This window comes from Cheilinus undulatus, linkage group 12 (assembly GCF_018320785.1).
Source record: "Cheilinus undulatus linkage group 12, ASM1832078v1, whole genome shotgun sequence".
Taxonomy (NCBI): Eukaryota; Metazoa; Chordata; class Actinopteri; order Labriformes; family Labridae; genus Cheilinus; species Cheilinus undulatus.
The window spans coordinates 50,391,841-50,414,477 of NC_054876.1; the positions used below are offsets into that span (position 1 = coordinate 50,391,841).

Genomic DNA, 22,637 nt, shown 5'->3' on the forward strand with positions numbered 1-22,637 from the left:
TGTGGGAACATTTGAACCAAAATGAAGAGAAGGTGTTCAGTTTCAGTTTCATGTATTCTGTCGATTTAAAAACAATGAGGCTGATTTCTAACCCCCCTGCTTTCTTCCTCTTTCTCACCAATGACAATACTTTTTCTTCTTCTATTTCTGATCAGTATTGATTGCATCTTTCCTGATCTTACATCAATAATAAGTGTCTGTTTTGATGTCCAGGCGTTACGAGAGCGTGGTGACACGCCTGTACTCAGGGAACCAGTGCTGTCTGTGCAGCATGAGGTTCACCGCCGCGCAGACCGACATGTACGCCGACCACCTGGACTGGCACTTCAGACAGAACCACGCCGGCAAAGTGGCCAGCAAGAAGGTCACACACCGCCGCTGGTACTACAGCCTCACGGTGAGCGAGCACACTCTTTGGCTTCTCCACTAAATCAGTGTTAATTTTGACAGCTGTTTTTACTTCTAGTCTTTTGGTTTTAGTTCATAAAAGTCCTCACATTTTAGTCTGAACTTTTAGTCCAAGCATTTATTTTCTTTTCTAAATCTGGTACCAAATCATGGTAGTGTGTTCTCTGCTAAACCTGGGGTCCCTGCTTTCTACAGCTGAGAGGCAGAATAGATACAGCTAAGTTGTTTTTGACAGATTTAGTGGAGAAATATCACAGATTTAGAATGTCTGACAAAAAACTACATGACATTTTAGTCTAGTTTTAGTCATCTTGATGAAAACTTTTTCTCAGTTTTAGGCTGGCCACACACTCGACCACGGGTGTCAAACTCAAGGCCCAGGGGCCAAATGTGGCTCACGGTGCAGTTTTACCCGTCCCACAAGATCATTTCCTATTTTAATTAGAACTGTCTCACCCGAATGAAGTCTGCAGATTTCCTCGAGTATAAAAATGTAAAATTAACCTTGAAGATTTTTTTTAAAAAGTTATAAAAATCTGAAAAAGTAGAGAGTAGAAATAATTAGATAAAAAAGTCAGGAATGAGGGAAAGAAATTAATTTGTTTTGTTTAATTTGTTTTCATATTTTTATTTTGCAGCCCAAGATTGTAACTGAAACTTAGGATTTTGACTTTTTATTTTGTATTTTGACCTTTTCTCTCATATTGTGACCTTTTTAGATTCAAATTTTTCATTTTAAATCATGTTGTGACCTTTTAAACTCCTAACTTTGACTTTTAATCCCATGTTTTCACTTTTTAAACTCCTGATCGAGAATTTTATCTCATATTTTGTCCTTTTAGAGTCACAATTTTGAATTTTATCTTCTATTTTGACCTTTTAAAGTCTTGATTTTGTATTTAATCTCATATTTTGACCTTTAAAGTAATGATTTTAACTCTCCATCTCATATATTTGCCTTTTAAAAACCTTGTTTTGATTTTTTATTTTGTATTTTTACCTTTAGGACTTAAAAAGTTAACTTTTTATCTCAGATTTTGAGCTTTTAAACTCATTTATTTATTTATGTATTTAGCATTTATTTGACATGGACACACAGTAGCATTGATGCTGTTATGTTTAATCATTTTGACTTCTTTTTTTTTTTTTATCTTAATCATTTGTCATCACTGTTTAATTTTCCCTGTAATTTTATTACCTGTGAAAACACAGTTGACAGTTTTCAGTTAAATCTTGACCCTGTTAGGCCCTCAGGTTAGATCTAAATTCAGATTTCGGTCCCTGCTGTGATTGAGTTTGACACCCCTGATCTAGACGATTTTTAATCTTAAACAATTTTAAAACGGTGGGAGACAGCAGACATGAGGACAATTTCAAACTATTCATTTTTAATTGTCTGAACGCACACACTAGAGGACTCAGCCAGGCTATCAGATCTGGAGACTGGAGACCACACATCTGCCTCCCTGCCAACGACCTCTGTGATCACGTGACTTTAGAAGAAAACAAACACGGATGTTTGTCGATGTCCTCTACTACTGGCTGTCCTGGCATCGTTACAGGTGCAGCAAAAATCCTAAAACAAGGGAAAGACTCAGGATGAAATCCTGGCTGGAATGAAGGTTCAGTTGTGTTTCTGGTTGTGAGTAGGGCTGCAACGATTAGTCGACATAATCGTTTGTGTCGACTATGGAAATTTGTCGACGCGTCGTATTATTGTTTTTTTATATTGGTAAAATCTAGTACCGGCCGGTAAGGACTCATCTGTACTTGCAGTTCACTACAGGAAGTGGTGGGGGCAGTATCGCTCCCACTGTTTACATTATTCACAGAAACTGAGAAGAAGAAGTTAAGCATGGCGGAAAGCACGGAGAACACACCAAAAAGCCGACCAGAGCTTCTAAAGTCTGGGAACATTTTACAGAAAACAAATTGGGAAAACAAGTCAACTGCAAACTGTGTCAAGTCAAACTCTCGTACCATGGCAGCACTACGGCAAGGCACGAACACCTGAAAGCGTAAACACACTGTAGCTGCTGCGTCTTCAAATACCGCGAGTGGACAAGTGTGCAAGTTGCATGAATATCTTTTAGATCTTTTGCATTTAGTTACTGAGCCCTTTGTGCTTCAGGCACGAGGATTAACTCCAGTAGCCTACTTATAACGGTGCCGTACGTTAATCAGTCGGAAAACCATCTTTGATATTTGTTAGGGTAATGGTTTTTTCAGTAACGCTATTTAGTGTGCAATTCACTTTAGTTATCAGTTCAATACTTTTATATTAGAGGAAAAACAAACCTTGACGATGTAGCAAATTGACATGTCATGTCAATTTGCTAAACCATGAAGTTTTCACAGGTGTGCATGCATAAGAAGGCGAGGTAAAACGGGATCCAAAATAGTATGCCAAATAGCCACGATTAGTCGACTAATCGCAAAAATAATCACCAGATTAGTCGACATTAAAAAAATAATCATTTGTTGCAGCTCTAGTTGTGAGTGGTGTAGGTATGATCCGGCTGGTGACACTGCCCCGTCTGCTCGCTCTCATTGGTTGTTGTGGTCCTCCGTCAGCGGCACTACAACCTAGAATCATAAATTTCAAACGTGTTTGATATTTTTGATTCAGGGTTTTGGAGGCTACGACATCATTTAGAGCAGTCACACAATCGTGCTGACACCACACACACACACACACACACACACACACACACGAGGATTATTCAGGCAAATACTCGTTTGGGTCGAGGCTCCACTCGGGATACGCCCCCACGATCATCAAGGAGGAAAATCTTGTCCCAGTTCAGGCTTAAAACTCTGTAGTGTGTGGCCGGCCTTAGTCGTCAAAGATCTGTTTTTGGTTAGTCTTAGTCTAGTCTTTCTCATGGACAAAAAGGCTGTCAAACATTTTTAGTGCGAGTTTTAGTCGATGAAATCAACGCTGCTTTAGATACAGAGGCAGAAACATCAGTTCTCTGAATAACTGTAGAGGACGGCTTCTCCAGGTTTACCACTGAAGATCGTCAAACATGAATGTTGGACCCTGGCATCTCCTGCTCATCCAGCGTGTTCAATCTGTTTTTGTGCCGTGTGTCTTTATCAGGACTGGATCGAGTTTGAGGAGATCGCTGACCTGGAGGAGCGAGCGAAGAGTCAGTTCTTTGAGAAGGAGAACGAGGAGGAGGTTCAGAAGAGTCAGGCGGCCGCCAAGGAGAAAGAGTTCCAGAGCGTGAGAGCAGCCAAGGACCAAGTGGGAGAGGTGAGACGCTTCAACTGGTGATCCAAATTCACCATCAAGCAACTCAGCAAAGGAGCAGCTGCTCTAAACTGTAAAATAGGACATGTACCTGAGAGTTAGTGAAGGTTTCTGATGGTAAAACCAGCGCTGAAGTTGTTTCCTTTTTTCCTGCAGCTGTGTGAGATCTGTCAGGAGCCGTTTGAGACTTACTGGGTGGAGGAGGAGGAGGACTGGTTCCTGAAGAACGCCATCAGGGTCGACGACAAGGTAGTCAAATATTTGATTATTGTGATTCCATGTGTTTTAAAACATTAAAATCCCTTTTTTTAAATGATGTATTGAAAGTATCAAAGCAGTGGTTTTCAAAGTGTATGAGAGTGAGCCTCTCCTAAGAAGAACTGATCCATTTGGTGGACCCCCATCCACAAAAAAGATTCAAATTAAAACAAAATAAAACATTTCAAACATTTATGTCGAATCGTTAAACATTTAAACATTAATATATTTTGGATACTTTGGTTTGTAAATGTCCTTAAACATCTGCATTTCCCTCTTATTCAGTAATAATGCCATTAAAAAACCCTTTTTTCATAATTTTTGGGCCATTTTACAACTTCTTTTTGCTTTTTCCCCTTTTTTTCCACTTTTATCCCACTTTTGCCCTTTTTCACCTTTTTGTCCATTTAAGCTTCCTTTCATCATTAAATATCCCTTTCTTTTTCATTTTTTTGTGCTTATTTTTGTGACGTCTTTTTGCCACTTCTTCCCAATTGTTGCCACTTTTATCCCATTTTTTTGTCCATTTAAACTACCCTTTGCCATTACATACCAGTTGTTTCCTCTTTTTCTGCCTATTTTTGCCACTCTTGACTGCTTTTTCCCATTTCAGTCACTTCCCACTCATTTTTTTTGTCACGTCTCACAAATTTTTGCTACTTTCTGACCATTTTTCCACTTTTTCTCCCCATTGACACCCCTTTTCACCTATTTTTTGCTGCTTTTTGACCATTTTGCCATCTTTAACCTATTGTAATTGCTACTTCAAGCTGTTTTTGCCACTTTTCACCTCTCAGATTGTGGCTCTTGCAAAGGTATTTTCAATCATGTGGCTCTTTGGTTGAGTAACACCGCTCTAAAGTGTAGTCCTTCTAGTAACTATAAGTCTATCCATTTTGCTCCATGCACAGCAGAGTTTAGCAAAGCATATCACCTTTTTTCTGGTTTATGGCTCCCCGCCTCCCCTGAAGCTCTGTGGCGCCCCCAGGGGAGGCCACATGCTTTAAGGCGACCACAGGCTAGTATTCATCCAGCTTCATAAGAACAAACCTGAAGGAGGGGAATGTGAGTCTGCACAGGGCTGGAGGATTTGTCTGAGTTCAGTAAACTCCTAAACATCTTCATTTGGTACTTGTGTTAGGATTTCTCCTGATATCTCCAGCATCTTTGAGGCTGATCCTGTTATTCATATTTACAGCTGACACTGGCAGACATAGGCCATTCATTACAGCTGATATAAGCCAGTATTTACAGCCCTTCTAGGCTAACTTTACTGCTGACAAAAGCCCACTATAGTCAGATATTTAAGTCCATATAGGTTTCTATTTCCAGGCTGACATAGGCTGATCTTTACAGCCACTATAGGACCATATGTTATTTTTTAATCTGCTAATATTCATCATACTGATCATCTGCACCCTTTCTTATTTTCACACTGTTGTGGAGCCTGCCATGCTTTTCAGACAAGTGTAGTTTTGAGTATTATTTTAAATATTTTTATAGGAAAAGGGGATAAAATGAAATAAAACTTGGACTTTTAGAAATCCTCCTCAGTTGTGAACTGCTCTGTATTTGTTTCTTTTGCAGAACTTCCATCCCTCGTGCTTCGAGGATTATCAAAACGTGAGTGTAACTAAAAACTGCTGATGATAGAATTAAATCCCATAAATGTTGATGAAAGGGTTCAGGTGTTTGACGTGCTGCTGTTGGTCTCCTCAGTCCTTCATCGACGCCACGCCGTCACCAAACAAGCTGCTAACGGAGCACCCGCTGAACGCCTTCATTAAGAAAGAAGAGGAGGAGGAGGACACGTCCTGTGCCGCCATAACCGCCACCATCACCTCACAGGAAGTGAAGCGTGAGGGCAGCGAACTTCCCGATGTGAAAATGGAGGCGGAGCTTTTAACTGAAGTGCAATCAGAGGAGACGGCGGAGTAACTCTGCTGCCTCGCTTTGTCACTTTTTCTTTGTTTTTGAAGAGAAAACGTGTTTTTATCTCGGGGCCGAGTCTTCGGGGACGTTTACGTCAATACATTTTAGTATTTGGATCCACGCGACCTTTTCTGGTCTCCGTTTCTGTGAATCAAATAAAAAAAAAAAAAAACTTTATTAAGAAGAGAAAAGTTGAGTTTGGATAAAAGATGTACATGATTTAATTTATAAATTAAAGTATTTTTTGGTATGTGTTGGTGTACCGCTGATTGATTCGACTGTAAATAGTTCATGGTTTATTGATTATTGATTTGTTATGGATGATGACGTAGTTTCAGGTGTTGTTTGTGGCAGCGTTAAAGGTAAGCATCATCTGATTGGACGGCTGAAGACTCGTCAGGAGGCGATTCAGCGGAGGATTCGTCTGCTGTTCTTTTTTTTTCTTTGGTTGATTTTCAATAAAAGAGTCTGAAACTTGTTTGTGTTTGTGTGAACAGTGATTATTGATCCTTTTCTCGCTTTTACTGTTGTTTAGGTTCAAAAACTTCAAAATAAAAGTTCAGTGGAGTTTAATTTCTCATGCTCGTGTTTTTATTTCTGTGTCTGAGTCGTTTCTCTCTCACTAGTGATGATCAGGGGCGTAGCACAGGGGAATAAAAAGGTACTGATGACCCGAGCCCACAGTAGGAAGCCTGCAATGAAAAGTGTGTTTCTATTTTTTTCTTAGTATTTAGTGTCGTTATTGAATCAAATGCAATGAAATGAATCAGTCTACAGACTGAAATTTGTATCAAATAGTCAAATAAGTACTGGGGGCCGCTGCTCCTCCCTTAAAAATGTCCAAATGTTGTAGTCCAGCAAATGCAAGAAAATTCTGTTTGACCATAGTGAAAATTTTGCTCATAGACGGGGAAATTATGCTTCAAAAAAACATTAAAATGCATAGATATCTGTAAAAAATAATGCAATGTTTGTTGTCAAGCAATGTCTTTGTGGAGTTTTATTGTCTTGCAAGAGAGAAGTCAATCGTACCGCGCACAAGCTCTGCACAGATAAAGAATCAAACTTTTTATACACACAGAACACATCATCATCATCATTACATGAAGCAGAATCACACCATCCTAACAATTACGCCTCCTCCTGACTCCTGCTACACACAAACCCTTCAACACATGCACCTTCCCGGTACTGCCCCCCCTCTCAGGACCTCGGCCTCGGCGTCTCACAGGAGTCTGTAGGGAAGGATGGCAGAAGTGTCTTTATTGTTCCTCCTCAGTTGTACCTCTTCTGTCTGTGCTCTTTTGTTCTCAGATGAAACGTTGTTTCCCTCTGGCATCAACAACAAGCCAGATGGAGACTCTTACGTGAATCTAGCAGCACACAGATACAGAGGTACCGATTCTTACGGACAGAGCGTGATCTGCATGGACACTGACCTTAGACCTAACTAATTACTTCCTGTCATTCTGATGCTAATGTCTCCTCCATCACACCATCCCCATGATGTTTTTGCATCCTGTGAACACACAGCCAGTTCTGTTCTATTTGAATCTTAAAGAATCAAAAGACTATGAGGCCACACAACAAAACTACTGAGGTTAAAGGTTAAACTATGAGGTTCTACAAGAGAATACAGGATAACAAATGAGTATGATGACACAAATAAAAGATTTATATGGGATTATAAAAGAATTAATTTTTCCATTAAACTCCACAAGCAGCAAGAAAAATGAACATGCTGAATATTCCACATGCTGCTTTTATTTGCAGATGAAATCCATTTTAGTTGCAATTTAGCTGAAGCAAATGTAAAAACAATTTAATATCAGAAAAACATTCAAATCAGAAAGACATTTCTTGTAGTTTAAAAAAAAAATCTTCAAACTAAAACAAAAGAAATTTAAAAAAATGAAGAAGGTAAAGTCAGTTCATAAATCAAAAACATTTATTCACACATTAAGTTAAAAACTTGCAGAAAATTGTTGAAATTGAAAACTAAAACATTTACTAAAACAGAAAAAAATCATAAAACTAAAAAATATCTAAAATTATAATACAAAATGTTTTTAAGAAATCGAGCACGGACTCTAAAAAATGAACTATAAAAGCATTTCATGAGCCAAAAAAGGCCTTTTATCAATCACATGAAATGCAAAATGTACTGAAATACAAAAAATACAAAAATAAATATAAGAATAATCACAGCCACGAAGAACAAAAACTTATTTTAAAGCTAAATTTTTGAAGAAAAATAACCACATTCTGTTTTTTTTTGTGTGTTCTCTGTTTATGTGCATCATCAAATCATTCTTTGTTTCATTGAATTTTTTTTTGCATTTAGTGAAATGTTTTTTGCAGTTGACTTCTCTTCCCTCTTTGGGCCTCTGTAGAATTTTTAAACCAAGAATAAACAAACCATCAGATTTCAGTCAATCATGTAAACGTGTTTATTAATATTGAAAGTCCACTTCTAAACATAAATATGTTTCCATAGCAACAAAAAACATCAAAAATCAAAGTGTTTTACTGTTATAGGCACATTTCACCAAAAATCTAATTTATTTCATTTAACACACAACATTTCCTCCTCTGTCTAGAGAGGTCTAACTGTGCCGTAGTTCATTTTCAACTCATCAAATACACAACAGGAAGTATTGTGATGTTTTACAAAACAAAAGCAGCATTATTAACCCCTTAACGCCCATCATAACATATTTGATACATATTTTTTATGATACCTCTATCTAATCAATATGGTCATAAATTACTAAAAAAAACCTTCTGAATACAATCTGAAAAATGATAAAAATGCCCTCAAGTGGATTATCAGTCACCAAACACACCTAATGTATCAAATGAGATACAAAAAATACATACAGCGCTTAACAAATGTATCAGACCACCTGTCATCTCTGTCTCAGAGACCATCCAGCATCATGAAGTGCTTTAATGTGGACTCTTTCATTTTCAGTCAGCTCTCCACGTTTTACCATTTTGAACAGGAATGAGGAATTTCAAACTGAATTCACCCAAATGTGAGCCGGCTCACTGGGCTTCTCTGAGAAGTCAGAAATGAATCAAGCATAACATTCAACCACTAAAACTCATTTTTCTGTTCAGGAATGACAGTAAATAACTATAATCTGACACATTCATTGAGAAATATTAACGTGCTTTACTATTTTTTCATTTTTTTGTAAATCAGTAAATTTGAAAATTCATGGATAACAATAATAATTATATTTTAGCATTCAAACTATCATTAGGGTTAAAGAGCTTCTACATATTGGTGTATTAACCATTGCAGAAACATCAAAAATGATTCTGGTAATTACCAATGCTGTTAATTTAGAGCAGCTGTGGCAGAAATCTGACTGTGGTTAGGGTTAGGGTGGTCTAATACACTTGTTCAGCACTGTATGTGTTAAATTTTATGGAAATTTATATATTTTTTTGTATTTCATTAGAAAGTGAAATAAACATTTCAGTTCAAAAATTTGTGAATTTTTTGGGTACAATCAGGCTTTAAGGGGTTAAAGCTAGATTTTTTTAATGAATAAAAATCCTGCATTTTTTAAGTAAATGGATTTTTTAGTACATAACTGATAGATTTTACTTTCTACAAGGATTGTACTGAGACTGAAAGAAACAAAGAAGTACATTATCATTAAAAAATGTATATATATATTTTTTACCTTTATTTATGCTCCCAGTATGTTTGACTTCTGTTCTTATTCTGTGTCAAAACTTGGACCCTTTTCCAGTCTTTCTTTCAAACGCAGGACTTTTACTCGCAGAATTTTCTTGTATTTTGAGTCTTTTTAATGTGGTATAACGGAGTGAAGAAGCTTTCATATAAATGTGTAATATTTCGTAGCAGCAGCAGGTCCCCTCTCTTATGATTAAGAAGGAACTACTTTGTCTGGCGGATGAAGACGAGAGCTCGGCCCTTGTTTCTTCACCTCCACAGGCGGTAAACTCCCAGAGCGATGGCGAGACACGAGAAGACGGTGGCTGAAGAGGGACAGAGGAGGTATTTTGAGTATTTCTGCTGTAGTGTCAGTGCTCCCACTAATGTTTAAGTACAGCTGTTGCATTGTGGGTATTTTCTGTACCTGCCAGGTATCGGATGGTCTCCAGTTTCAGAGACTCGAGGACGGTTTTGAGCGACGCCACCTGCAGGTCCATCTTCTTATTGATCTCCATGTTGTCATGCTCCAGGTCGGCTTTCTGATGATGTCATCACAAACAACCAATAGGAGACCAACATTTATCTATCATTATATCTATTTTACGATTGGTTCTTGTTTTAGTGGAATAAAATCGTGGTACTGACCTTGTGATGGAACTCTGTACTCGCCTCCATCAGTTTCTTCTCCTGTTCGTTGAACTGACAGAAAAAAAAAACATAAAAATATTCACCAGATTGCTTCCAGCCTGTAGAGAAAAATGTCTTTACAGCAGAAACAAACGTCTACAGCCCGGTCCACGGTTCGTGTCACACCCTAGTTTTTTAGAACTCATCGGTTCTAAGAACTCGTCTTTAACCGTGGCGTTTTCCGTCAAACCAGAGCTGCCTTAGCTGAACTAACTGAGCAGTATGATCTCTGTGTTTTTTAAATGAAAGATAACAATGCAGTCAGGGAGAAAAGCGGTTCAAAAGTGTAGCCAGAGTCCCAGTCTGTGCTGTGTTGTGTTGTGACGAATTCCAGCACATTCTGAGCAGTGGCTGCTTGTAGCACACAGTGGATGGGCTGAATTTTCATGAGCGTGTGACCTGGCAGCTGCATGATCACGGTTACGATGTCACATTCCCAGTTCTTTACACTGGTTTATTATGTGCACCCGCATGCAAACCATTAAAGCTATTAAAACAGGCGTAAACAGATTTTACAGAACCTGCCAGGCTGTAGTTATTATTTATTTTAATCTACAGAGGTAAGGACAGTTTTATTTAGGATTAAAGTACCGACCATGTCTGAGATCCGGCTTCTCTCCAGGTTGATGTCCAGTTTAGTTTCTGCTCGGACTTTCAGACTCTCCTCCTGAGCAAAAAACATCCACAAACACGTCTGACTCATTCAAGTTCCTCTGGAAATATTGAGACTAAATTCTAAAACGTGCTCTTTACCTTCAGCCTGTTCTGCAGCTGCTCCAGCTCTCGCTTCATTTTCTACGACACAAAAACAGAGACGCTTTTAACACCAGGCAGAGATGGAAGAAGATTTTCAATCCTTTACTTCATTTCAAAGACAAAAATAATCCCCTAATCCCTTCATTTTCAAGCCTGCTAAAGTTTCAGAGGCTGTCCTTTCAGTAAATGTGAGGAACCTTTATTATTTTCATGTCCATAATAAAGCAGAAGTTTGAACTCCTTTAGCTCACAGTTAGCTGGTTTAACCTGGTGGTTCAGTAAAGGAAGGATTTTAAACCTGACTCTGGGTTCAAGGCGCCCATATGGTAGGATAACGGGGAGAGCCAAATACAGCGGTCCATACAGGCCAGCTAAACCATGGTCCGTTATAGATATATTTTATTTTTAACCTGAATAATAATCATTCTGATCAGAGCAACAAAACATTATTTCATTATTATATACTGTAGTGTAATAAAGCCTTTTAGAAAATGTAAGCGCCTTTAATAAAACAGTGACCTTTTTATCAGTGATGTTAGGATCCAATCCAATCCACTTTATTTATATAGCACATTTTATAAACTGAATGTTTCCAAAGTGCTGCACAAAACATCATTAAAAACAAAACAATTGGTATACCAGAGCTCAAGATAAAACCAATAAAACCAAGGGAATATATTAAAACAATAGATAGCAGCTAAAAAAACCAAACAATAAATATAAATACAAAATATAAAAAAGGATAAAAACAGTAGAATAAAATAAAATAATAAAAGACACAGGGGACCACACAATTCATGCAGTGTTAAAAGCTAAAGAATAAAAATGGGTCTTATGGGACGAGACTTAAAACACTCCACTGTGGGGGCTGTTTGGACGTGGGGGGGCAGAGCGTTCCATAGTTTAGGGCCGACCACAGACAACGCCCGGTCCCCCCTGGTTTTAAGCCTCGTCCTAGGGACCACGAGCCGGAGCTGGCCCTCGGACCTCAAAGCGCGCGTTGGTGTGTAAATTTGGATGAGGTCCGAGATATACTGTGGGGCCGTCCATTCAAAGCTTTAAAAACAAACAATAAAATCTTAAAATCAATTCTAAAATTAACAGGAAGCCAGTGCAAAGACGCAAGAATTGGGGTGATATGGTCACGTTTTTTGGTTCCCGTTAAAAGTCGTGCCGCAGAGTTCTGGACTAACTGTAAGTGTGAAAGTGCGTTATGCGAGACGCCAGTATAAAGTGCATTACAGTAGTCCAGGAGAAGAAATAAAAGCATGCACGACTTGCTCAAAGTGCTTAAAAGCTAAAAACGGCTTAACTTTTGATAAAAGACGAAGGTGATAAAAGCCTGATTTAACGACTGTGCTGATCTGTTTGTTGAGTTTAAAATCACCGTCCATGGTGACGCCAAGGTTGGTGGAAAAGGATTGAACATTGTCTCTGAGGGGGCCCAGGTCCATAAGGGGATCAGTGAGTCCAAACAACACAATTTCTGTTTTCCCCTCATTTAAACAAAGAAAATATGGGGCCAACCAAGCCTTGATGTCACCTAGGCAGTTCAACAAGGGTGTCAGGGGGCCTTTGGCACTCTTTGAGATGGGCAAATAAATCTGACAGTCATCAGCATAAAAATGGTAGGAGATGCTGTGTTTTAGGAAAATTGCACCCAGTGGGAGAAGGTAAAGTGAAAAGTGAAATGGACACGAAATATCAGGAAAAGATATTAGGCTATATAGTTAGGCCATGATGAGCACAAATGTCAGAAAATAAAACTGAGACAACTTTTTGGAACTATAGTAAATAACTCAATAATTGTGAAAAAACAAAAAAGGGCTCAAAGTGGCAAATAGCAGCAAAAAACTGGCATGAATTGACAAAAAGTGGAAAAAAAGCAGCTAAAGAAGACAAAAAGTTGCAAAAAGATGTGGCAGAAATAGGTGAAAAAGGAGCAAAAAGTGGTTAAAAAAGGACAGAAATGTGTGAAAAAGTGCAAAAATGGGATTAAAGTGGTGATAAAGATTTTAAAAACTGCTGAAATGGGGATGAAAACAGTTAAGGCATCTAAAAATGGCATAAAGCTTTAAAAAGATGTTGCAGAAATGGGCAAAATGTGGCAAAAACAGGCAAACATTCATGCAAAGTAGCAAACAATGACAAAAAGTGGCATTGAATGGACAGAAAGTGGCAAAAACGAACCAAAGTGGGAAAAAAATGAGTGAAAAAGGGAAAAATATAAGAGAGGCAATAAAGTTCAAAATAAAAAAGAAAGTGACAAAATAAAATTGAAAAAGTTGACAGAAATGGGTGAAAAGTTGTAACAAGTAGAAAAAACTGACAAAATGTGGAAAAGAAGGTAAAAATAGACAAAAAATTGCAAAAATCGGCAAAAGGCAGCTACAAGAATAAGGGTGACAAAGGAGTTACATAAACATCCAAAATGTAGCACAAAGAAGTGGCATAAAGATCAGGCAGTAATGGAGATCAGTGGTTAAAAAGTACTACAAATAAATCATTCCAACATCAGAGTCCATCCTCTGGGTTTACCAGGGTCCATCCTCTAGGTTTATCAGGGTCCATCCTCTAGGTTTATCAGGGTCCATCCTCTAGGTTTATCAGGGTCCATCCTCTAGGTTTATCAGGGTCCATCCTCTGGGTTTATCAAGGTCCAGTCTCTGGGTTTATCAGGGTCCATTCTCTGGGTTTATCAGGGTCCATTCTCTGGATTTATCAGGGTCCATTCTCTGGGTTTATCAGGGTCCATTCTCTGGATTTATCAGGGTCCATTCTCTGGGTTTATCAGGGTCCATTCTCTGGATTTATCAGGGTCCATTCTCTGGATTTATCAGGGTCCATTCTCTGGATTTATCAGGGTCCATTCTCTGGATTTATCAGGGTCCATTCTCTGGATTTATCAGGGTCCATTCTCTGGGTTTACCAGGGTCCATCCTCTGGGTTTACCAGGGTCCATCCTCTAGGTTTATCAGGGTCCATCCTCTGGGTTTATCAAGGTCCAGTCTCTGGGTTTATCAGGGTCCATTTTCATGGTTTATCAGGGTCCATTCTCTGGGTTTATCAGGGTCCATTCTCTGGGTTTATCAGGGTCCATTCTCTGGATTTATCAGGGTCCATTCTCTGGGTTTATCAGGGTCCATTCTCTGGATTTATCAGGGTCCATTCTCTGGGTTTATCAGGGTCCATTCTCTGGGTTTATCAGGGTCCATTCTCTGGGTTTATCAGGGTCCATTCTCTGGATTTATCAGGGTCCATTCTCTGGGTTTACCAGGGTCCATTCTCTGGGTTTACCAGGGTCCATTCTCTGGGTTTATCAGGGTCCATTCTCTGGGTTTATCAGGGTCCATTCTCTGGGTTTACCAGGGTCCATTCTCTGGATTTATCAGGGTCCATTCTCTGGGTTTACCAGGGTCCATTCTCTGGGTTTATCAGGGTCCATTCTCTGGGTTTACCAGGGTCCATTCTCTGGGTTTATTAGGGTCCATTTTCATGGTTTATCAGGGTCCATTTTCTGGGTTTATTAGGGTCCATTTTCATGGTTTATCAGGGTCCATTTTCTGGGTTTATTAGGGTCCATTTTCATGGTTTATCAGGGTCCATTTTCTGGGTTTATCAGGGTCCATCTTCTGGGTTTATCAGGGTCCATTTTCATGGTTTATCAGGGTCCATTCTCTGGGTTTATCAGGGACCATTTTCTGGGTTTATTAGGGTCCATTTTCATGGTTTATCATGGTCCATTTTCTGGGTTTATCAGGGTCCATCTTCTGGGTTTATCAGGGTCCATTTTCTGGGTTTATTAGGGTCCATTTTCATGGTTTATCATGGTCCATTTTCTGGGTTTATCAGGGACCATTTTCTGGGTTTATTAGGGTCCATTTTCATGGTTAATCAGGGTCCATTCTCTGGGTTTATCAGGGTCCATTTTCTGGGTTTATCAGGGTCCATTTTCATGGTTAATCAGGGTCCATTCTCTGGGTTTATCAGGGTCCATTTTCTGGGTTTATTAGGGTCCATTTTCATGGTTTATCAGGGTCCATTCTCTGGGTTTATCAGGGTCCAGCCTCTGGGTTTATCAGGGTCCATTCTCTGGGTTTATCAGGGTCCATTCTCTGGGTTTATCAGGGTCCAGCCTCTGGGTTTATCAGGGTCCATTTTCTGGGTTTATCAGGGTCCATTCTCTGGGTTTATCAGGGTCCATTTTCATGGTTTATCAGGGTCCATTCTCTGGGTTTATCAGGGTCCATTTTCATGGTTTATCAGGGTCCATTTTCATGGTTTATCAGGGTCCATTCTCTGGGTTTATCAGGGTCCATTTTCATGGTTTATCAGGGTCCATTTTCATGGTTTATCAGGGTCCATTCTCTGGGTTTATCAGGGTCCATTCTCTGGGTTTATCAGGGTCCATTTTCATGGTTTATCAGGGTCCATTCTCTGGGTTTATCAGGGTCCATTTTCATGGTTTATCAGGGTCCATTTTCATGGTTTATCAGGGTCCATTCTCTGGGTTTATCAGGGTCCATTCTCTGGGTTTATCAGGGTCCAGCCTCTGGGTTTATCAGGGTCCATTTTCTGGGTTTATCAGGGTCCATTCTCTGGGTTTATCAGGGTCCATTTTCATGGTTTATCAGGGTCCATTCTCTGGGTTTATCAGGGTCCATTCTCTGGGTTTATCAGGGTCCATTCTCTGGGTTTATCAGGGTCCATTTTCTGGGTTTATCAGGGTCCATTTTCTGGGTTTATCAGGGTCCATTTTCATGGTTTATCAGGGTCCATTCTCTGGGTTTATCAGGGACCATTTTCTGGGTTTATTAGGGTCCATTTTCATGGTTTATCATGGTCCATTTTCTGGGTTTATCAGGGTCCATCTTCTGGGTTTATCATGGTCCATTTTCTGGGTTTATTAGGGTCCATTTTCATGGTTTATCAGGGTCCATTTTCATGGTTTATCAGGGTCCATTTTCTGGGTTTATCAGGGACCAATTTATGGGTTTATTAGGGTCCATTTTCATGGTTTATCAGGGTCCATTCTCTGGGTTTATCAGGGTCCATTCTCTGGGTTTATCAGGGTCCATTCTCTGGGTTTATCAGGGTCCATTTTCATGGTTTATCAGGGTCCATTCTCTGGGTTTATCAGGGTCCATTCTCTGGGTTTATCAGGGTCCATTTTCATGGTTTATCAGGGTCCATTTTCTGGGTTTATCAGGGTCCATTCTCTGGGTTTATCAGGGTCCATTTTCTGGGTTTATCAGGGTCCATTCTCTGGGTTTATCAGGGTCCATTCTCTGGGTTTATCAGGGTCCAGCCTCTGGGTTTATCAGGGTCCATTTTCTGGGTTTATCAGGGTCCATTCTCTGGGTTTATCAGGGTCCATTTTCTGGGTTTATCAGGGTCCATTTTCATGGTTTATCAGGGTCCATTCTCTGGGTTTATCAGGGTCCATTCTCTGGGTTTATCAGGGGTCCATTTTCATGGTTTATCAGGGTCCATTTTCATGGTTTATTAGGGTCCATTCTCTGGGTTTATCAGGGTCCATTTTCATGGTCTATCAGGGTCCATTTTCATGGTTTATCAGGGTCCATTCTCTGGGTTTATCAGGGTCCATTCTCTGGGTTTATCAGGGTCCAGCCTCTGGGTTTATCAGGGTCCATTTTCTGGGTTTATCAGGGTCCATTCTCTGGGTTTATCAGGGTCCATTTTCATGGTTTATCAGGGTCCATTCTCTGGGTTTATCAGGGTCCATTTTCTGGGTTTATCAGGGTCCATTCTCTGGGTTTATCAGGGTCCATTTTCATGGTTTATCAGGGTCCATTCTCTGGGTTTATCAGGGTCCATTCTCTGGGTTTATCAGGGTCCATTCTCTGGGTTTATCAGGGTCCATTCTCTGGGTTTATTAGGGTCCATTTTCTGGGTTTATCAGGGTCCATTTTCTGGGTTTATCAGGGTCCATTTTCATGGTTTATCAGGGTCCATTCTCTGGGTTTATCAGGGACCATTTTCTGGGTTTATTAGGGTCCATTTTCATGGTTTATCATGGTCCATTTTCTGGGTTTATCAGGGTCCATTTTCTGGGTTTATTAGGGTCCATTTTCATGGTTTATCAGGGTCCATTTTCTGGGTTTATCAGGGACCATTTTCTGGGTTTATTAGGGTCCATTCTCTGGGTTTATCAGGGTCCATTTTCATGGTTAATCAGGGTCCATTCTCTGGGTTTATCAGGGTCCATTCTCTGGGTTTATCAGGGTCCAGCCTCTGGGTTTATCAGGGTCCATTTTCATGGTTTATCAGGGTCCATTTTCTGGGTTTATCAGGGTCCATTCTCTGGGTTTATCAGGGTCCATTTTCATGGTTTATCAGGGTCCATTTTCTGGGTTTATCAGGGTCCATTCTCTGGGTTTATCAGGGTCCATTTTCTGGGTTTATCAGGGTCTATTCTCTGGGTTTATCAGGGTCCATTCTCTGGGTTTATCAGGGTCCAGCCTCTGGGTTTATCAGGGTCCATTTTCTGGGTTTATCAGGGTCCATTCTCTGGGTTTATCAGGGTCCAGCCTCTGGGTTTATCAGGGTCCATTTTCATGGTTTATCAGGGTCCATTTTCTGGGTTTATCAGGGTCCATTCTCTGGGTTTATCAGGGTCCATTTTCATGGTTTATCAGGGTCCATTTTCTGGGTTTATCAGGGTCCATTCTCTGGGTTTATCAGGGTCCATTCTCTGGGTTTATCAGGGTCCATTCTCTGGGTTTATCAGGGTCCAGTCTCTGGGTTTATCAGGGTCCATTCTCTGGGTTTATCAGGGTCCATTTTCTGGTTTATCAGGGTCCAGTCTCTGGGTTTATCAGGGTCCATTCTCTGGTTTATCAGGGTCCAGTCTCTGGGTTTATCAGGGTCCAGTCTCTGGGTTTATCAGGGTCCATTCTCTGGGTTTATCAGGGACCATTTTCTGGGTTTATCAGGGTCCATTCTCTGGGTTTATCAGGGTCCATTCTCTGGGTTTATCAGGGTCCATTCTCCGGGTTTATTAGGGTCCATTTTCTGGGTTTATCAGGGTCCATTTTCTGGGTTTATCAGGGGTCATCTCTGTGGGAGGGCCAGCTGGGCCTCATCCGTGTTTCTGTCTCAGTTCCTATACTAAATATAGATCGGATAGGTTGGTTCTTAAAGGTACTGACTGTCTGAATGCTTCTCTAATCTTTGATTCTGGGGACTGGTTATTAAAAATATGATCTGATCTTTAATCCCAGGTCGTACCGTGTTCTCTGACCGCAGGTTTGCGAACTCGCTCTTCTCCAGGATCACCATGTCCTTCCTGATGGAGTCCAGGTGAGCCACGATCTGCTGCACCGTGATTTCCTTTAAAAACACAAACAAACATAAAGCACTGCCCCCTTCACATTACTTCTCACTCAGCATGAATCAAAAACAAGAGGGGGCGGGAATAAAAACTAAAGAGGGGGCGGGACTTCTGAGATGAGCTTTGATAACAACAGTGGTGGTTTGTGAAATTTCCTCAGAGAAATGAAAAAACATTGATCAGTGGAGTCTCTGCTTATTCTAAACACTTTATCTGTTCTTTTTATGGTATCAAAAATACTCTATGGACTTATGAGTTGGTGTGCTAAAATATTCTTGTTAAATTATGAAAAAATAAAAATGAGAAGTGTTGTACCTGGTGAGCTTTAGTCACCATGTCTTTATAGATGATGTCCATGTTCGCCGTGGTCAAGGTGACGAGAGCAGAGACGATCAGCTCGGCCTGAGGCTTCGTAAAACCTGAACATGAGAAAAGATTAGCATTAAAATAAAGCGGACACAAGGCTTCTGATTATATTGTATTTACATAGCGACCCAATTTTTTTGGAATTGGAGTTGTAGAATTCAATGTTTCCTTAAAATAAAAAAATATACCTTTAAATGATTTTCTTTCTCCATCGCTTAAATAAATGTTGTGATAAACGGCTCAGATCCTTACCTCAGTGATATTAGCCTCATACTTAAATATGCAGTACAGAGATCCTGCCACCAGGGGGCTCGCAATACAAACTTTAACAAAAGATGATGCTAAAGGGAGCAGGGAATCATGGGAGTGGGACAGTCAGATGAAATAATATGTTTATTTTCTTCCATATTTTATTATTTCAGACTGACTGGGGATTAAAAAATACCCATAATTCCTCAGAATATGAAAGATAAATAAACGAGGTTGTGTGTCGCTGGTGGTGGTTAAATGTTGTCTAGTTGTTTGTTGTTGTTTTCTCACCGCTGCTCTCCAGCTCCGTCACCATGGCGTGGGAATCAAACGTCAGCTTTCTCTGCTCCAGAGGTGTCAGCTCCACTTTCCTCATGTCAAAGGTCGCGGCCGCCGCTGACATGTGGAGATCTAAAACTCAAACACATTTGACATGTTTGTCTCCATCTTTAAAGAAAAACTAGGATGGCAATAGTTAGGTTAATTTTAGGCTGAGCTGTGTTTTATGTTTATTTATTTGTATTTATCTTATTAAATCAATTTAACCAGGAGAACCTCAGTAAGATTAAGAATTTGCTGGCATGAATGTCCTGGTAAAGACAGGCAGCAGCACTAACAGAGTTAGGACCATGAAACATTGAAAAAAAAAAAAAAAAAAACCCACTAAAAACAGATCAACCAATCCTGAGTCCCAGAGCAGAAAGTCATCAGTCAAAAAAAAAACTACGACTAATCTACTTTTAAAAAGATGTACAGAGAATAGCTCCTGTTGTTGTTGTCTTTGATGGGAGAAACTTTTGCACCATGAGTGAAGTTATCCACTGAGTTGGAGATCCCACTTGAGACTTCAGGGTTTCCCAAGTCAATGATCATCAACAGGTGGCCTGGGGGCCATATCAGGGCCCCCAAAGCTTCCTGTCCGACCCCCGAAAGGTCATTAAATTCAGAAAAGGAGGAGAAGAAGACGTTGTGATTTAAAGATTATCCTTCAGCTTTCAGCATCTGCAGCTGTTAAATCCACCCACAAACAAATGATACAGAAAGAGTTTTAGAATGACCGAACATTTGATCTGTTTCAACAGAAATGTACTGTCATAATTATTAGATATTTGAAAAAGGTTTAAGGTTGGCAGAAATGTTGAAAAAAATGGCCAGATAAAGTGGAGGAAAGGGGTCCGAGAGTAGAAAAATGGGTTGTGGAGTGGCACAAAGGGACCAAAATTTGCAGAAAAATTTTGTGAAAAGAGGTCAAAAGGTGTCAAAAATTGGTAGCAAATGACAAAAAAAATAGTGCAAAAGAAGTGATCAAAAGGGTTAAAAGTGGCAAAAACAGAAGAAAAGTGTCAAAAATGGATAAAAAGTGGCACAAAGGGGATAAAACATGCAGGAAAGGTGGTTTAAATGGGTTAAAATGACTAAATGTGGATTAAAGCGGCAAAAAGTGGTTAATAGTGTCAAAACTGGGTTAATAGCGGTGCTAAATCACAACTGGGGACTAGGGATGCACCGATACCGATCCTGGTATCGGGTATCTGCCTGATCCAGCCCCTCAAAGCTGGATCAGGTATCGGTGGGAAAGGGCCGACCCGTGGTGCTGATCCAGGCAACCAGCTCTAAGCCTTTTTTACAAGGTTGTTTGCACTATTTTCTCACAGAATTGTCACTTTGTTTACAGTATGTGGTTAAAAACACTTGTTACCTCTGATGCACTTCTTTGTTTTTTGCTGCATTACCAGTCTACAGGGTATAAAAGTTTACAATCGAATAGTAATTTCTGTAAGTTCTGAAGCATTGTTTTACCTAACTGCTAGTAAATATTTAAACACTTTATAGTTTAGATAAATATCAACTTCAGTAATCTATATGTACTCATTTTTTGCCTTTTACCCAAAACAGTTACCAGTCTTATCTTACAGTAGGGCATGCAGGTTATTCTTTTAACACTGGTATCAGATCAGTATCAGTATCGGTCGATACCCAAAGCCCAGGTATCGGAATCAGTATTGGGACTAGAAAAGGTGGATCGGTGCATCCCTAGGAGGGCCCATTCTCTGGGATTTTCAGGGGCCCAGCTGATCCTATTGTCAGGCCTGTCTCCTTGTGTCCTTGTGTCCTGCTGCAGTAAGATTATAGGGATAGAGCACACTGGTAATACCTAAAAATGTCCTGCTAGAAAATACAAATACTGCTACAATAACATTTTAATCAGACCAAAATACTTATTCATTTTTTGTGTATTGGAAAGTCCGGTCCCCAGAGTTCCTGTCAGGACTAAATCTGGCCCTTGTGCAGATGTTCTTGATGACCCTGTCCTAAGGTGTGGGTTAGAGACTGTTCTCCATCGCTGTGCCTCCTTGCTCTGAGGCTGGCTCTGCTTTGTTGTTGCCAGAGGAGACTCACCTTGCTACAGACTTTCCAAGAGTCACTGCAGCTGTCTAATCATTAAATTCTATTTCAAGAGTGCACTTTAACCATGTGTAGAGGGGCCCATATAGACACTTTCTACAATACAATACAATAACTTTATTTATCCCCGATTTAAGTGTACAATTTAACTCTTTATGACTTTGACCAACACTGCCAATTTTCTACTGAATTTGACTTTATCGTGGGGGTTCGACTCTAACTGGCTGGAGATCTTCTCTTCTTGTTTGAACCAATAAGGCCAGATCAGATGTTAATGTCCTACCCCTTAGTCAGGACTTTGAGTAAACTTTAAATGAGATCCTCTTTCTTCTGCTTGAGTAGACTTACAGAGCAGTACTTTAGCTTAAAGACATTTTAACCAGAGTAACTGTACTCTTACTGGAGTACTATAGGCATGTACTTTTTCCACCTTTGCCTGTTGCCGTCTAAAGATGAACTGTGATCAGATAGCAAAAGTAAATTTGTGACTGAGTGAATTCTGGAGCTTCACGTTTTTTACTCAATGAAAACAGTAAATTTAAATTATAATAATAATTTTGGAAAGTTGTTTAAACTCCGTAGATTTATGTCAAGATGACAGAATCGGTACTTTACGATTTAACCAAAAAAAGAAAAAAAAGGACAAATTAAACTGTCAGAGTGAGCTTCTGTTACGTCACTGTTTTGACCCAGAGAGCATTGCGGCATGACAGGCTGTTTATATGATGACAACACATATATATAATGTCAGGTTCTTGTCTTTATCTGATACATAAAATGAATCTTTACCTCTCTGTATCTGAAACTCTCCTCTGCATGCTCTGACCCTCCTCAGGTAACACCGCCGCAGCAGCGCGTTCATCCCGGAAGCTGCTGCGTCTGCGAGTTTAACGGTTTAAATAAAGTTTACAGATCCACTTTGAATAACTGAAACTGGTTCAGACTGGTCCCAGTAAACTGTTAGCCTCTGCTATCACTGGTAGATGAAGACACGCTCCTCTGGTTTCCAGTTAAAATCCAAACAACGGGGAGAAAAGTCAGAACAGCCCGTCCCAATGCTGTGTTCAAAGAACCTGGGAATTTTTAATAGCACTGTTAAAATCTTCGTCGGTACAGATTTAAACTTCAATCGGACACTAAACTCAGACACAGAAAAACGTCTGAAACTATCTGATAAAAAGTCTTAAACCTTTTATAAATATTCAAACTTCTGTAGGGAAAGTTACCCACAGAACCCACGGCAGACTCAATCACGGCAGTATCCACCGCTG

General features: G+C 39.9%; 2 protein-coding genes across 2 annotated transcripts in view; one reads left to right on the top strand and one right to left on the bottom strand.

The window, feature by feature from the left end:
* Positions 1–6,427, top strand: part of pcf11 (PCF11 cleavage and polyadenylation factor subunit) — a 30,994-nt gene extending 24,567 nt beyond the window's left edge. Inside the window, exons 13-17 of the mRNA XM_041801314.1 lie at positions 214–397; positions 3,512–3,667; positions 3,821–3,913; positions 5,510–5,545; positions 5,642–6,427. Coding sequence (XP_041657248.1) covers positions 214–397; positions 3,512–3,667; positions 3,821–3,913; positions 5,510–5,545; positions 5,642–5,860 — 688 coding nt within the window. The 3' untranslated portion in view covers positions 5,861–6,427. The remainder of the gene's footprint in view (positions 1–213; positions 398–3,511; positions 3,668–3,820; positions 3,914–5,509; positions 5,546–5,641) is intronic.
* A 2,796-nt stretch (positions 6,428–9,223) lies between these two features.
* ccdc90b (coiled-coil domain containing 90B) lies at positions 9,224–22,610 on the bottom strand. Its single transcript, XM_041800531.1, has 9 exons — positions 22,156–22,610; positions 19,252–19,371; positions 18,661–18,764; positions 18,243–18,344; positions 10,989–11,030; positions 10,831–10,902; positions 10,194–10,247; positions 9,973–10,087; positions 9,224–9,871 (listed from the first exon to the last, which is right to left on the bottom strand). Exons 1-9 carry the CDS (start codon positions 22,226–22,228, stop codon positions 9,816–9,818), a joined length of 738 nt encoding a protein of 245 aa, XP_041656465.1. The 5' UTR covers positions 22,229–22,610; the 3' UTR covers positions 9,224–9,815.
* Positions 22,611–22,637: the final 27 nt, after the last annotated feature.

Excerpts from the sequence above, each read along its gene's own strand:
- ccdc90b (XM_041800531.1), bottom strand. The coding sequence starts at position 22,228 with ATGAACGCGCTGCTGCGGCGGTGTTACCTGAGGAGGGTCAGAGCATGC. Across the intron at positions 11,031-18,242 it reads ACCTGCGGTCAGAGAACACG|AAAATGAAGCGAGAGCTGGA; the intron begins GTACGACCTGGG and ends TTTGTGTCGTAG. Across the intron at positions 10,248-10,830 it reads GAAGCCGGATCTCAGACATG|TTCAACGAACAGGAGAAGAA; the intron begins GTCGGTACTTTA and ends TTTTTCTGTCAG.